General features: G+C 39.9%; 1 protein-coding gene and 1 long non-coding RNA gene across 4 annotated transcripts in view; one reads left to right on the top strand and one right to left on the bottom strand.

The window, feature by feature from the left end:
• The window catches only part of LOC139748992 (uncharacterized), a 90913-nt gene extending 79939 nt beyond the window's left edge, over positions 1-10974 (top strand). The window contains exon 5 of the long non-coding RNA XR_011712859.1: positions 9678-10974. This is a non-coding gene — a long non-coding RNA (uncharacterized lncRNA). The remainder of the gene's footprint in view (positions 1-9677) is intronic.
• Positions 1-17417, bottom strand: part of LOC139748990 (uncharacterized) — a 60635-nt gene that overhangs the window by 10866 nt on the left and 32352 nt on the right. For all 3 annotated transcript variants that reach the window (XM_071662346.1, XM_071662347.1, XM_071662345.1), the window contains exons 6-7: positions 13700-13857; positions 4963-5071 (exon numbers count right to left, since the gene is read on the bottom strand). In XM_071662346.1, coding sequence (XP_071518447.1) covers positions 4963-5071; positions 13700-13857 — 267 coding nt within the window. The remainder of the gene's footprint in view (positions 1-4962; positions 5072-13699; positions 13858-17417) is intronic.

The raw sequence follows: 17417 nt of genomic DNA, 5'->3' as shown, positions 1-17417 counted from the left end.
ATGCCGAATCCTATGTAAGTAGGAAAAACGAACTGTATCCCTTCTAATCAGACTCGGTGAACCCCACTTAAGAAAACCTGTCAAACAAACTGACGAACATTAATCATTGGCTCAACAAGTCCAATGTCACAGGAAAAGAGGAATCAGTGAACCAAGAAATCACCTAAACACTTTTATCAATATGAAACACGCATATCAAGGACCAAAAACTCCATTGGTTTGCAAAGAAAAGATGACAGCACATACAAGAATAACTAGCTAGATAGGCATTACCGACTCCACATGCTCATAGTTATGCTATGAGAGAAAGTCACCTGTGATAAAGCTATCATCAAAGTACAATCCTGTCAAAAGACTTCTCACTTCAAAGTAGGCTATCCTCTCCCTTTTACTGTCTGTGGCACCTCCTTGAACCAGCAGGAACCTCATAAGGGGTTCTTAGGGTTATACAGTAATAACAATGATTGCCAGGAGATAAGCGAGATACTAAAATTGCAATATGAACCAGTTTACAATAAACCAAAAACTTCCTTAAATATAAAACAACCCAACTGACATTCCTAATAAATTGGTGCTATGTTACACATCACAGGTCTCAATACTTCACCAGAGGATTTCAAAGAGCAACTGAAAACAAGCCCATGCACCTTGCCACAGGATCCAACTCCAAGAACTTTGTAAAGAAATGCAAGACACCTCTAATAAATGAAAAAAAGAAAGAATAGATAAAGATTTTGGATGAAAGTTGAGTGAAAAGTTTCAGCACTATAAGCAACTATAATGGAAGGAGGTGAAAAAGGAAAGAGGTGGATGCAAGAGTGGAAATGTCGATGTGAGAAGGAAGAAATGGGAGTTATCAAATCAAAAGAAGGAAGGGAAATAAAGGTAAAAAGAGTGTTTTGATTAACTGATAGAAGTGGGAGAAAGAGAGGCAGCACTTGTTACATGTCTGGGTATGGAGGATGTAAGGATGAGAATACTTTTGCATGGGCCTATAGCAAAAAGGGAGGTAAGAAGGGCAATAATGGGGCTGAAGTTAAGAAAGGCACCCAGAGTGGATGGGATTACAGCTGAAATATGAAGAAAGTGTGATAAGAGTGGATGCATCTGATATGTAATTTAGACAATACTAAACCTTGACACACTTCCAGATAAATATTTATACATTCCTTGCCATACAAAATCTCTCATACACCCCCTCATTCATATCTTCACTCATTTGTCATACCACAAGCTCCTCTAAAATACCTAAATTCCACAACTTGAATCCTTGACCTCTTGTAACCATTTCTGTCCATATTTCAGCTACAGAGGTTAGAAGTGAGATAATTACACTGTCCCTTAATCCATTCTTCACTTACATACTTACATCTCTAACCATCATTATTCTTGTAAAGGACCCAAAGACTCTTCTCCCCTGTACTGATCTTATTCAGACAAACATTTTTTTCCATTATATTTTGTAGCTTTCTCCCACATTAGCGATGCAGCACAAGGAAACAGACGAAAGAATGGCCCACCCCACCCACGTACACATGTATATAAATAAACGCCCACACACACACACACATATAAATACCCATACATTTCAACATATACATACACCAACATATACATATATACATATGTACATATTCATACATGATGCCTTCATCCATTCCCACTGCCATTCCGCCACATACTCTATGACACTTGGACCGAAATGACAGAGATAGTGCAATGCTGTAGAGTTTCATATAGTGCCACTTTACACCGTGATCATAGGCTACGGGTTTGAGATGGGAAACCCACTTACCTGCTGGGCCTACAGGGTAGATAGGAATCGTGGCCCAGCTGGTGTATAGACAAAAAAAATTTCTTTTTATCCAATCTGTCACAGGTCAAAGCACAGTGTTTGTAAGTCAATACAACATATCCTAATTCTAAAATGTCTCCAGTCCAAAACATCAAGTCAAAGTGTTATATCTAGGGCTCTTCCATATTATCTGGAGAGCTATCATTCTTTATATTGGAATATGAAACAGCAGGGAAGCAAATATCTCTCTCTGGTTCTATTCAATATCTGATATAAGAATGAGTAAAGGCATCCTCTGATGTAAGCAGAATTTGCTAATTCAAGGCAAACCAAGCCATAAGGTAAATCTGGAGATAACTAATAAGTACAAGTATTCTACATGAAAAAAAATTTACCAATATATATACTGAATGAGTGTGTTAGTGATTTTGATGCACGAGACCGGGTTATAGTGATGGGTGATTTGAATGCAAAGGTGAGTTAATGTGGCAGTTGAGGGAATAATTGGTATACATGGGGTGTTCAGTGTTGTAAATGGAAATGGTGAAGAGCTTGTAGATTTATGTGCTGAAAAAGGACTGGTAATTGGGAATACCTGGTTTAAAAAGCGAGATATACATAAGTATATGTATGTAAGTAGGAGAGATGGCCAGAGAGCGTTATTGGATTACGTGTTAATTGACAGGCGCGCGAAAGAGAGACTTTTGGATGTTAATGTGCTGAGAGGTGCAACTGGAGGGATGTCTGATCATTATCTTGTGGAGGCTAAGGTGAAGATTTGTATGGGTTTTCAGAAAAGAAGAGTGAATGTTGGGGTGAAGAGGGTGGTGAGAGTAAGTGAGCCTGGGAAGGAGACTTGTGTGAGGAAGTACCAGGAGAGACTGAGTACAGAATGGAAAAAGGTGAGAACAATGGAAGTAAGGTGAGTGGGGGAGGAGTGGGATGTATTTAGGGAATCAGTGATGGATTGCGCAAAAGATGCTTGTGGCATGAGAAGAGTGGGAGGTGGGTTGATTAGAAAGGGTAGTGAGTGGTGGGATGAAAAAGTAAGATTATTAGTGAAAGAGAAGAGAGAGGCATTTGGACGATTTTTCCAGGGGAAAAAATGCAATTGAGTGGGAGATGTATAAAAGAAAGAGACAGGAGGCCAAGAGAAAGGTGCAAGAGGTGAAAAAGAAGGCAAATGAGAGTTGGGGTGAGAGAGTATCATTAAATTTTAGGGAGAATAAAAAGATGTTCTGGAAGGAGGTAAATAAAGTGTGTAAGACAAGGGAGCAAATGGGAACTTCAGTGAAGGGCGCAAATGGGGAGGTGATAACAAGTAGTGGTGATGTGAGAAGGAGATGGAGTGAGTATTTTGAAGGTTTGTTGAATGTGTTTGATGATAGAGTGGCAGTAATAAGGTGTTTTGGTCGAGGTGGTGTGCAAAGTGAGAGGGTTAGGGAAAAGGATTTGGTAAACAGAGAAGAGGTAGTATAAGTTTTGCAGAAGATGAAAGCCGGAAAGGCAGCAGGTTTGGATGGTATTGCAGTGGAATTTATTAAAAAAGGGGGTGACTGTATTATTGACTGGTTGGTAAGGTTATTTAATGTATGTATGACTCATGGTGAGGTGCCTGAGGATTGGCGGAATGCGTGCATAGTGCCACCGTACAAAGGCAAAGGGGATAAGAGTGAGTGCTCAAATTACAGAGGTATAAGTTTGTCGAGTATTCCTGGTAAATTATATGGGAGGGTATTGATTGAGAGGGTGACGGAATGTAGAAAGCATCAGATTGGGGAAGAGCAGTGTGATTTCAGAAGTGGATCAGGTGTTTGCTTTGAAGAATGTATGTGAGAAATACTTAGAAAAGCAAATGGATTTGTATGTAGCATTTGTGGATCTGGAGAAGGCATATGATAGAGTTGATAGAGATGCTCTGTGGAAGGTATTAAGAATATATGGTGAGGGAGGCAAGTTGTTAGAAGCAGTGAAAAGTTTTTATCGAGGATGTAAGGCATGTGTACGTGTAGGAAGAGAGGAAAGTGATTGGTTCTCAGTGAATGTAGGTTTGCGGCAGGGGTGTGTGATGTCTCCATGGTTGTTTAATTTGTTTATGGATGGGGTTGTTAGGGAGGTGAATGCAAGAGTTTTGGAAAGAGGGGCAAGTATGAAGTCTGTTGGGGATGAGAGAGCTTGGGAAGTGAGTCAGTTGTTGTTCGCTGATGATACAGCGCTGGTGGCTGATTCATGCGAGAAACTGCAGAAGCTGGTGACTGAGATTGGTAAAGTGTGTGAAAGAAGAAAGTTAAGAGTAAATGTGAATAAGAGCAAGGTTATTAGGTACAGTAGGGTTGAGGGTCAAGTCAATTGGGAGGTAAGTTTGAATGGAGCAAAACTGGAGGAAGTAAAGTGTTTTAGATATCTGGGAGTGGATCTGGCAGCAGATGGAACCATGGAAGCGGAAGTGGATCATAGGGTGGGGGAGGGGGCGAAAATCCTGGGAGCCTTGAAGAATGTGTGGAAGTCGAGAACATTATCTCGGAAAGCAAAAATGGGTATGTTTGAAGGAATAGTGGTTCCAACAATGTTGTATGGTTGCGAGGCGTGGGCTATGGATAGAGTTGTGCGCAGGAGGATGGATGTGCTGGAAATGAGATGTTTGAGGACAATGTGTGGTGTGAGGTGGTTTGATCGAGTAAGTAACGTAAGGGTAAGAGAGATGTGTGGAAATAAAAAGAGCATGGTTGAGAGAGCAGAAGAGGGTGTTTTGAAATGGTTTGGGCACATGGAGAGAATGAGTGAGGAAAGATTGACCAAGAGGATATATGTGTCGGAGGTGGAGAGAACGAGAAGTGGGAGACCAAATTGGAGGTGGAAAGATGGAGTGAAAAAGATTTTGTGTAATCGGGGCCTGAACATGCAGGAGGGTGAAAGGAGGGCAAGGAATAGAGTGAATTGGATCGATGTGGTATGCCAGGGTTGACGTGCTGTCAGTGGATTGAATCAGGGCATGTGAAGCGTCTGAGGTAAACCATGGAAAGCTGTGTAGGTATGTATATTTGTGTGTGTGGACGTATGTATATACATGTGTATGGGGGTGGGTTGGGCCATTTCTTTCGTCTGTTTCCTTGCGCTACCTCGCAAATGCGGGAGACAGCAGAAAAAAAAAAAAAATATATACTAACCTTGAAGTGCAGTTAAACCCTTATCCACTTCCTCCCAGAGTTTGTCCTGGTCTGTATCTTCAATATCAACCTCACCTTCACCATCCTCCCCACTTGCATCATCATCATCCTGAAAGTAAAAAAAGAATCATCAAAGACTTTCTCAACCAAAATTAGTCCAATACACCCTGCTCATGTATTGATCATAGCCTTAAAGCTGCTGGAGCCCCAAAATTTGTATGAGAAATGCTTGAGGAAAAAGGATTTGTAAGCATCTTTTATGGATCTGAAGAAAGAATATGACTGGACTGATAGAAAAGCCTTGTGGAAGGGCCTTCCAACATACAGTGCAGGAGGAAAGTTGTTAGATACAAAGAGTAAGTTTAACTGGGCATAAGGATTGTATACAAGATGGAAGAAGGGAAAGTGGGTCCATGTGAAGATGGGACTGCATTAAGGATGTGAGATGTCATCATGGGTGTTTAATCTGTTTATGGATGGGATGGTAAGGAAGCTTAATGTACGGGTCCTAAAAAGAGGGGCAGGTCTGGAGTATGCTGAAGAAAGAGTGAGGCCTTTCAAGTAAGTCACAAGATGTATTAGATACACGCGGAGAACCACAGAAGCTATTGTCTGAATTGGGAGTGTGTGTGAAAGGAGGAAGCTAAGAGGTAATTACTGTAAATAAATCGTAATAAGAATTACCAAGGGGGTGTGATAGGTTAGCTTCAGAGCAAGTCTACTTGGGAGAACCTAGAGGAAGTGAAGCACTTTATGAGCCTGAGAGTGGATGTGGCACTGCATGGTACTTGGGAGAACCTAGAGGAAGTGAAGTGCTTTACGAACCTGAGAGTGGATGTGGCACTGCATGGAAATAAGCTGAAGTGAACCACGTGGTGGGTTAGGGAGCAAAAGTCCTTGGTGCATTGCAGGGTGGGTGTGAAAGATTGGTATAGTAATCCTGAGTGATGTATGGGTACAAGTCTTGGGCCAGAAGTGCAAAAGAACAGAATAGGTTGTATGTGATGGAATTGAAATTCATCGGACAATACGTGGTTTATGGAGGGACGATCATGCATGAAATGACAATGTAAGAAAGGCGTGGTACTGGGTTAGCAGAGAACGACAGTAGAAGAAGAAAGTGTGTGAAAATGGTTTTGACACTTGAAGATGACAGTTGAAAAACTGACTACTAGTATATACATGTCAGAAGTGGAGAGAGGAAGGGTGAGGTATAGACCAAAGAGATATGGGAAGTATATTACCAGTACTACCCACCATGGTATCCAGAGTTAAAGTGATGGCAGCATAAGCCAGCACTTCAGTGGTGTCAAATTGCACTCCTCTGGCCCAGGTAGCTGTCTATTCTTTCCTGCAGTTAACACTATAAGCTAGCTCTGCCTTCCAGCAAAATGAAAGGAGCAATAGACATTAGTAGAAGGTAGGAACATTTGGGCAGGAGCATTAGGTAGAGGTAACAGGTAGGAACATTAGGCAGAAGCATTAGGAAGAAACAGTCAGCAGGAACATTAGGCAGAAGCCTCTGCAAACACAGCACAACAGTTGCCCTCTGCCAATGGCCTGTTGAGGTTGAAACACTACAAGCTAAGAAGCAGCACTGGAGTTCACTAGTTATGGAGACTTGCCCATGGTCATTCCCTTGAGGGAGTTCCATTTGGGAAAGGGCATCAACAATATATATAGATAGAAAAGAGGCTTTGATTTATTGGGGCCTGAGAATGCAAGAAGGAAAGAGGCATGCATGAGCTAAATAGGAATGAAACAATGTGGAACATGGTGACATATTGTTAATGCACTATACCATGTTACAGAAGTGTTTAGGGGGCACCAATGGAAAAGTCTGTGAGGCTTAGCTGTGAACATGAAGCTTGCATATGAACAAATGGAACCATTCTTTGTCTGCTCCTTGTACTAACTTGCTAACCCATAAAACGGTGAACAAGTTTGAAAAAAAAAATTTTACTTAAGGGACATCTCACAATTCAGTGTTACGATAATGTTGACTATCACTAATTTTGCACAAAGTTTGAGGATAATAGTTATGATGATGTGCTGGTAGAGTAAAAATACGAACAAGAGAGGCATTAGATGGATGCACGAGTCACTTGCACTGCTACACAGTTATTGGGATTGAAATGACTGAAAACGCTATATGGAAAACATCTGCATTAAGTTCCACAGTTAAAGCAAGAATTTTCTATACATTTAAAGCCAGGTTAAATCAAATCTTTCAATAAGGGACAAAACTTCGGAAAAATTCACATTAATCTATGGATCTTCTGCCATTCAAGTTACTAAAAACTAAGAAAAAATTGTAAACAGGAGTATGTGCCTGACCTGATATGTACAGTTTCAGTCACAAATCTTCAACTATCAGCCAACTGGGCACCAGTTTTAATTACCTGTACCTCCATACGAGAAAAAAAAGTCCTCCAGAAACACTATCATCTACTGCAATACCAAAAACTCAGCACAAAATAAAATGCTTAAATGTTTGATTCAGTGCATGTTCCACTTTTCAAAAAGAAAATGAGTGTGAGAAAGGCAAGATACGCATGTGATTGCGAACTGTAATTACTCGCTTGTAGGCCTTAACAAAGGGTAACAAGGTTTTAGGGGCACCAACCACAACTGTAATAACATTAAATTAGGTGTAGACAGGCTTGCAAGTAGTAATATATTTAGCAACTTATTCAGGTTAAGACAGCAATTCACTATCCCTACTATTCTGCTATCATTTGTTAGAAAGTCTGGGAGTAAGATTTCTACTTTATGGCTCATCCATGGTCTTAAAATTTTGTAATGACATGCATTAGTCTATGCCTAACACCTAACAAAGAAAACTGTAGGGTCAAGAATGGAAGGAGAAAAGTTTTTGATAATTTTGGTAAGAGATCTAAATTTCAATAAATATCACAAAAAATATCTGATGAATTCAAAGACAAAATGAGCAAAACAAACAGACTGAATTGCATCTATCAACACACTTAAATGATGTCTGACTTACAATCCAATTCCCTTGCATCATCACTATTCTGCCATTCATGAACAAGATGAAACTTTGAATTCACTCAACCTATAATCTGAGAATCTGAGATAACTTGGACACTCACAAAAGGGCCTTTGTCAATTTTGTTTTACAAAGGTTCTTCTATCTTAGAAATATAACTTATATTACATTTCTTGTTGCTAAGATGGTGCATTCAATATCTTTCATTTATCCAAACATCTCTGCAAGCAGCAATCCATGTAATCAGTCTTGAGGCTTAAACCTTGTCGTGTCTACCAAAAGTTTGGAACAAAATACGTTCAAGTGCTATCAACATACAACCAGTGTCTGTATCCAATAACCCAGTACATGATCTTCCCTCTAATTAACTCTTTGTACTTGGAAACAGACTGATTTGTACATAGCATTTATGGATCTGGAGAAGGAATATGACAGTGATGAGAGAGATGCTTTGTGGGAGGTTTTAATAGTATATGGTGTTGGAGGTAAGTTGCTAGAAGCAGTGAAAAGTTTTTACCAAGGATGTAAGGGATGTGCACGAGAAGAAAGAGAGGAAAGTGATTGATTTCCAGTGAATGTCGGTTTGCGGTAGCGGTGCGTGATGTCTCCATGGTTGTTTTGTTTGTAAATGGATGGGGTGGTTAGGGAGGTGAATGCAAGAGTTTTGGAGAGAGGGGCAAGTATGCAGTTGGTTCTGGATGACAGGGCTTGGGAAGTGAGTCTGAGGTTGTTCAATGATGATACAGGGCTGGTGGATGATTCGGGTGAGAAAATGCAGAAGTTGGGGACTGAGTTTGGTAAAGTGTGTGAAAGAACAGAGCTGAGAGTAAATGTGAATGACAGCAAGGTTATTCGATTCAGTAGGGTTGAGGGACAAGTTAATTGGGAGGTAAGTTTGAATGGAGAAAACTGGAGGAAGAAGTGTTTTTATATGTCTGGGAGTGGACTTAGCAGTGGATGGAACCATGGAAGCAGAAGTGAGTCACAGTGGGGGAGAGGGTAAAGGTTCTGGGATCGTTGAAGAATGTGTGAAAGGTGAGAACATTATCTCAGAGAGCAAAAATGGATAAGTTTGAAGGAATAGTGGTTGCGAGGCATGGTCCAAAGTCTTTGAGACAGCCAGAATAATCATGGTGCTGTATGCATTAAATGCTATAAACTGTTAAATATAAGAAAGACAATCAATACGGGAGCGAGCATAGTTCTCTATGCAATGGTAAATTTCATGAGATGATAGATAAAAGTAAATGGAAGCCATGAGAATAAACAAATAGATATGAGTGACAGAGTAGCTAATTTTTCATGTTAGGATTCTATACAAAGCACACATGAAAATCAAAACAGCTGCTTTAGACAGAGAACACAATTATTTGCATGAACATTGTATAAAAAGTATCTTACCACTTTTCATGTGAAACAGCATAACAACAAATATGAAGGAATTTAAGAAGTGCCTATTTGTCTGGCCTCACATTGGTAGTTCGGCTTTTAAGGTAATGTAAAACAGGTTGAGCATCCCTAATCCATAAGTCTCATGTCCAAAATTCTCCAAAATCTGACATTACAAGTGGAAAATTCCACACTTGACCTCACTTGCCCATGCTGGGCTCTGATGCTCTGATGGCACCAGTTTGTTACAAACCACTGTCACCACCAGACCAACATGCATTACTCACTGTGTTTTTTGCTTATTCTCTGCTCTAAGGTACAACCACAAAGATATTGTTGAAAATGTCAAAAAGGTCTCCAGATACCCCATGGATAACAGTGAAATAGTTGAAATGGTTCTGAATCAAGGTGACTGTGATAGATGAGAATGACTTTGTTAACACTGCAAAAAAAGTGCCTATAGAAAACAGGGTGAAAATGTGTGATGGACTTATTGAAGGACAAGAGAAGCGTGCATTAATAACAGAACAAGAAATCACATTAGTTTATAAAATCAACTTAATGAAGGACTAGAGAAGTGTGCATTCATAACAGAACAAGAAATCATATCAGTTTATAACATCAGAGAGAATTCTAAGACAAAAACAATTGTTAATGAGGCAAATGACTCCAAAGGAAACATTCAAAAAAGCCATCCAGCACAATGCCTTCTCATCCCAAGAGGACCCACTTCCTGATGTGAACAGTAATGTACCCTCCCCTTCAAGTTTCTCAGGCCGTATGTAGTTCTAGTATTTGTTGCTCTATTTTTCATCTTTTGTTAGCAGAGATAAAGTTTTTCTTTTTGGCAGGTTCAAAACATCATTTTCATGTGAAATCTGAATCTCATTACCTAAAAATGCCATGTCTGAGTGTAACATGAACAGCAACATTATTGCATTGAAATTCTTCATCTTCATTACATTTACAGCTACCTTTAATTATCATTAATCAAATGCTTATTTGTTTTTATATCTCAAATAAAACCTAAAAAATAAATTAGAAAGTACTGTATCCTTTTAATCACAGCACAAACATAGATGGAAACTGAAAACATACAGTTGTTTGTTGCTGTCATTGTTTAACAGTCAATACAGGTATGCTGCTGATGTTACTAAGCTCTTTAGTTACCCTAAACACTTCTTTTTTCACTGTATCAATGGTATTCAATATTTCTTTTACTATTAAGTATTTAGACGTAAAAGAAAATGATTGTTTATCAGTAGCATACAAATTCAGTCAGGATGAAGGTGATGCCAAACAACCACAGGTTGTCCACATGGGCAGCTGAGGTTGTGACACCTTTGCTTTCTGAAGGTTCAGCACCACACAAACTTGGTTTCATGAGCAAAATTACTGAAAATATTGTACAAATTACCTTTTGGGTAAGTGTATAAGGTGCATATGAAACATAAATGGATTTAGTGTTTAGGCCTGGGCCCAATCCCCAAGATATCTCATTATGTATATGCAAATATTCCAAAAATCCTAAAAAATTCAAATTCTGAAACACTTCTGGTCCCAAGCATTTCAGATAAAGAATACTCAACCTATTTATTATTTATCATAAACAGGTTGAGTATTCCTTATACTCAACCTATTTATTATTTATCATAAACAGGTTGAGTATTCCTTATCTGAAATGCTTGGGACCAGAAGTGTTTCAGCATCATTTCGTCTTTTACCATAACAAATGTTATACTGATTTCAGATTTTGACAGAAAAACTATAAAAAGGGGTACCATGAACATTAGAAAAATTGTCAAATTCATGCTTCCCAACCCTATCAAAACAACATGAATCGTATTGATTGTTTCCAAATTCATCAGACCCATAAGGGAAGATACTTCTTTAATGTGTGTAAATACTATTCAGAAAAGAAGAGTGAATGTTGGGGTGAAGAGCGTGGTGAGAGTAAGTGAGCTTGGGAAGAAGACTTGTGTGAGGAAGTACCAGGAGAGACTGAGTACAGAATGGAAAAAGGTGAGAACAATGGAAGTAAGGGGAGTGGGGGAGGAATGGGATGTATTTAGGGAATCAGTGATGGATTGCGCAAAAGATGCTTGTGGCATGAGAAGAGTGGGAGGTGGGTTGATTAGAAAGGGTAGTGAGTGGTGGGATGAAGAAGTAAGATTATTAGTGAAAGAGAAGAGAGAGGCATTTGGACGATTTTTGCAGGGAAAAAATGCAATTGAGTGGGAGATGTATAAAAGAAAGAGACAGGAGGTCAAGAGAAAGGTGCAAGAGGTGAAAAAGAGGGCAAATGAGAGTTGGGATGAAAGAGTATCATTAAATTTTAGGGAGAATAAAAAGATGTTCTGGAAGGAGGTAAATAAAGTGCGTAAGACAAGGGAGCAAATGGGAACTTCAGTGAAGGGCGCAAATGGGGAGGTGATAACAAGTAGTGGTGATGTGAGAAGGAGATGGAGTGAGTATTTTGAAGGTTTGTTGAATGTGTTTGATGATAGAGTGGCAGATATAGGGTGTTTTGGTCGAGGTGGTGTGCAAAGTGAGAGGGTTAGGGAAAATGATTTGGTAAACAGAAAAGAGGTAGTAAAAGCTTTGCGGAAGATGAAAGCCGGCAAGGCAGCAGGTTTGGATGGTATTGCAGTGGAATTTATTAAAAAAGGGGGTGACTGTATTATTGACTGGTTGGTAAGGTTATTTAATGTATGTATGACTCATGATGAGGTGCCTGAGGATTGGCGGAATGCGTGCATAGTGCCACCGTACAAAGGCAAAGGGGATAAGAGTGAGTGCTCAAATTACAGAGGTATAAGTTTGTTGAGTATTCCTGGTAAATTATATGGGAGGATATTGATTGAGAGGGTGAAGGCATGTACAGAGCATCAGATTGGGGAAGAGCAGTGTGGTTTCAGAAGTGGTAGAGGATGTGTGGATCAGGTGTTTGCTTTGAAGAATGTATGTGAGAAATACTTAGAAAAGCAAATGGATTTGTATGTAGCATTTATGGATCTGGAGAAGGCATATGATAGAGTTGATAGAGATGCTCTGTGGAAGGTATTAAGAATATATGGTGTGGGAGGCAAGTTGTTAGAAGCAGTGAAAAGTTTTTATCGAGGATGTAAGGCATGTGTACATGTAGGAAGAGAGGAAAGTGATTGGTTCTCAGTGAATGTAGGTTTGCGGCAGGGGTGTGTGATGTCTCCATGGTTGTTTAATTTGTTTATGGATGGGGTTGTTAGGGAGGTGAATGCAAGAGTTTTGGAAAGAGGGGCAAGTATGAAGTCTGTTGGGGATGAGAGAGCTTGGGAAGTGAGTCAGTTGTTGTTCGCTGATGATACAGCGCTGGTGGCTGATTCATGTGAGAAACTGCAGAAGCTGGTGACTGAGTTTGGTAAAGTGTGTGAAAGAAGAAAGTTAAGAGTAAATGTGAATAAGAGCAAGGTTATTAGGTACAGTAGGGTTGAGGGTCAAGTCAATTGGGAGGTAAGTTTGAATGGAGAAAAACTGGAGGAAGTAAAGTGTTTTAGATATCTGGGAGTGGATCTGACAGCAGATGGAACCATGGAAGCAGAAGTGGATCATAGGGTGGGGGAGGGGGCGAAAATTCTGGGAGCCTTGAAGAATGTGTGGAAGGCGAGAACATTATCTCGGAAAGCAAAAATGGGTATGTTTGAAGGAATAGTGGTTCCAACAATGTTGTATGGTTGCGAGGCATGGGCTATGGATAGAGTTGTGCGCAGGAGGATGGATGTGCTGGAAATGAGATGTTTGAGGACAATGTGTGGTGTGAGGTGGTTTGATCGAGTAAGTAACGTAAGGGTAAGAGAGATGTGTGGAAATAAAAAGAGCGTGGTTGAGAGAGCAGAAGAGGGTGTTTTGAAATGGTTTGGGCACATGGAGAGAATGAGTGAGGAAAGGTTGACCAAGAGGATATATGTGTCGGAGGTGGAGGGAATGAGGAGAAGTGGGAGACCAAATTGGAGGTGGAAAGATGGAGTGAAAAAGATTTTGTGTGATCGGGGCCTGAACATGCAGGAGGGTGAAAGGAGGGCAAGGAATAGAGTGAATTGGATCGATGTGGTATACCGGGGTTGACGTGCTGTCAGTGGATTGAATCAGGGCATGTGAAGCGTCTGGGGTAAACCATGGAAAGCTGTGTAGGTATGTATATTTTGCGTGTGTGGACGTATGTATATACATGTGTATGGGGGTGGGTTGGGCCATTTCTTCGTCTGTTTCCTTGCGCTACCTCGCAAACCCGGGAAACAGCGAAAAAAAAAAAAACTATGACTGGGCACTGTCTGTGGTAATCAAACAATTCTTTGGACTAACCTGATGTGGTGCTGGATGGTGGTCCCAATAATGTGAAAGATGATTAAAAGAACGACAGTGACGCTGGACAGCCCGTGAACCCAAAGAAGAATCTGCACGTATGATTTTACTGCAAAGGCTGCAAAAGTATGCTTCAATGCGACGCACATACTCTGTCCCTGTAAAAATAAATACATTACTTCACTTTCTAGAAACAATCTTAGTCAATGCGGTATCAAACTCAATCTAATTCAACTCATTGTATAAAGTTTTGCACTTTAATGATAATTCCCTACTGTCATATGCCAAGAACATTACGTATTTTTTCATGAGCCTGAATATCCTTCCTGCTTTATCTCGGTAGTATCAGAAACAATCACCTTAACTGCACAAAGTATACAAAATACATGTATATCATACATGTCAAGTATAACGTACAAAAACCACAGACTATCATCCACAACTGAGCCCCAATACTTCAGTTTAAAAAAATCAGTTCATATGCCAATGTTAAGCCCACATACCACATCAATCCAAATGATTCTACCCAATGTCACTTCACAGATATAAAAAAAAATACCTCCATTCCATGCCTCCTTCATTCCATCCTTCCAGCTCCTCAGTCTATTCCTTCCCCTTGATCCCACTAATTCTGACACACAGATCCTCTTTCATTCTCTCTGCACTCATCCACTATCTATCTATCTACTATCTATATCTCTGATGCCTGTTTTCACCCAGAACTCCCTCAAAGGGGTGGCAATTGCCAACAACTATGTCCAAACCATTTCAGCACACTCTGGATGGCTGGCTATCTCAATCAGACTAAACTCAATACCAAATTTCTCTAACAAGGTCACTTTTTTGAATGATTATTTACACACACCATGTATTGTTCTCTCGCATATCATTTCCAGCACATCTAACCCTTTCTAAAACAAGGAATAAGAGCACTCCTCCCTAAAAGATTATTTCTTAATTCAAGAGGTTTCTTAGCAACTCCAGCCTTTTCACCCTCAGAAAGCATGCTGGGAACTAAAATGTGAAGACAAGGAGAGCCAACATCAATCAGATACACTGCTAATTATATCTACACAACTGACTAAAAACTTCTCTCTCTCTCTCTCTCTCTCTCTCTCTCTCTCTCTCTCTCTCTCTCTCTCTCTCTCTCTCTCTCTCTCTCTCTCTCTCTCAAAAATGTAGTTGATATTTGGTGCAAGGCTAACTCCAAAAGTTGTTCCTTACATGGCAATCCATCATGAATGTTCTTTACTACTCAACATATTACATAAATGAAATATAAATAACCATACCCTCCTAAATGGCAACAAAGACTATTGCTCTTTAATACTGAGCAACAATCACCAATTATGAAGTATGCTTCCGGAACCTGATATTTCAGTCATGGCAACATACCTGGAAAGGATATTGAAGCACTTATCAATATTTTCTTTTTCATAGTTGTTACCATGACATTCCCCACATTTGTAAGGTAGTACCAAGAATAGAAGATATGGCCTCCATCATTTGCATCACTGTCTTGTCAGTAATGCATCAAAACCATGGCCCTCTGTCCACAACCAGTTCCCACAGACCTTTCCATGGTGTCTCTTAGCTGCTATGAATGCTCTCTAAAGGCATCCTGCCAATCCTCAGGCACCTCACTATGATGCACACATAGTGAAAATCCTAACTGGCAACACAAGTAATCTACTTTCTGAAGAAATTCAATTGCAATTCCATCCACTCCGCCCCCTTTGCGACATTTCATCTTAGGTATAGCTTTCACAAACCTTTCCCATTTCATCAAACCACTTACCATGACTCTCCCACTTCACATACCTAACCCACCCATATACCCAAATCTGCCACTCTTCTCATTAAACACAAATCTGCCACTCTATCATTAAACACATTCAGCAATCCTTCAAAGTACTCACTCCATCTCTTCACCTCATCTCTGCCTGTTCCCAATCCTCCACTTTCTTCCTATTATGTTCCCATTTGTTATCTTGTTTTCCTAACACTTTTACCCCCTTCCTCACTTAGCTAATATGCTGATACTCGCTCATCCTCAATTATCATGCCCTCTTTTTTAAACCATGCTCCTTTCAACTAACCTCCAGCCACTTTCTCTTGTACGTCTTCCAATCTCTTCCACTTCTTCCCTAAGTAACACCCATACACCTGACTTCTTCACTAGCAGCAAAAAAATACCTCCCATTCCTCAAGCTTCATTTTCTATCACCTTTCATCATTCAATACCTTATCTCTCCTGATATATCTTCACACATGCCTCTACTATGATCAATCAATTCACCAGACTCTTATAACTCATATCATTTCCTTTTTCCTAAAGCCTCTCTATGTACTCTGTATCTTCATCTTCTCCTCCACCAAGTAATGATCAGACATCCCTTCAGCTGTCTCCCCAATGTATTCACATCAAAATCTATCCCTCCTAAATGCCTATCAATTAATATGTAATCCAATAATGCTATTTACCATCTACCCTATTCACCATGTAAACTCATATATGGCCCTCTTTCTAAATCAAATATTTCCATTCATCAGTCTGTTTACTGAACACACCTCCACAAAATATTCATTTTCATTCCATCAGTGGGTAGCCCTATGCCCCCACATTTACAGCTTCACCTTCCACATTAACCATTTCTGCAACCTTATCACCTATTATTAGTATCTGATCTCTCACTTCAAAAAAGCAGATACACTCACTCGGCTCCTTCCAAAATGCGCTTTTCTCCCCTTTCTATTGTGTCCATCAGCAAAAGCACTAATAATCTTCCACCTCTCATAATCCAATTTCATTTCTACAAACACAAGTCTGCACCTCACTTTTCATTCTTTCACATATTCCCATAACTCCTCCTTCAGCAGAAATGCTACTCCTTTCTCAACTCTAACCTTCACACTATGCCCTGACTTTACCCCTAAGATACTCCTAAACTATTCTTCCCCTTATCTTTCAGCATTTCTTTTCTTCACCCAGATCTAGAACATCCAGATTCCTCTCCTAAAATACAGCACCTCTCTCTCCCTTCCACTTACCTTTTTTAAATCTAACATATTCAGGCACTCCACTTTAGCCTTCAAGAAGGAGGAACTCCTTGCTTGACTCCTCTTGCTCAAAGTTTTATAAACAGAAACAGAGTTACAAGAAGGGATTAGTTTCCAGCCCCAGCTCCCACCCCATTTAGTCATCTTCAACAACATGCAAGGAATACGTGGGAAGTAATCTTTCTCCACTATCCTCAAGGAAAATATCTTATCTATAATATTATCTATAACAGCCCTAAGACCTCTTTCTAAAAAGAAGTTTTAATCTAGGACCCTTTTTCCAGAGAATCCTGCAGCTCCAAAGCTGTGCTACTTCCAGTAGTAGAGATATTATGGACTCATTTGCAATTACAAGTCTTTCAAAACAACTGTACTCCCTCTCTTCAACAGATGATCATACAGCCTCGCCAAAGTGACTCTTCACTCACAGTGTAACCACTGATAGGTAGATGCAAGTCCAGCAACACCATCAAAAATATGCAAGTGAATATGAAGTTAAACATACTTACATCAAACAGTAACTGGGAAATGATCTCCAATGTCAACCCTTAAAAACCAAAATGCATACACAACTGGCTGTCTTGAGAGAACTGGGAGATGTAATAGCAGCACTATCTCAGCAGGCCTTTTCTTTTACAGTCCACTAATGAGACATTTG

Source organism: Panulirus ornatus, chromosome 6 (assembly GCF_036320965.1).
Source record: "Panulirus ornatus isolate Po-2019 chromosome 6, ASM3632096v1, whole genome shotgun sequence".
Lineage (NCBI taxonomy): Eukaryota > Metazoa > Arthropoda > Malacostraca > Decapoda > Palinuridae > Panulirus > Panulirus ornatus.
Note: the sequence above shows the minus strand (reverse complement) of the source record. Positions and strands in the feature narration are given on the sequence as shown.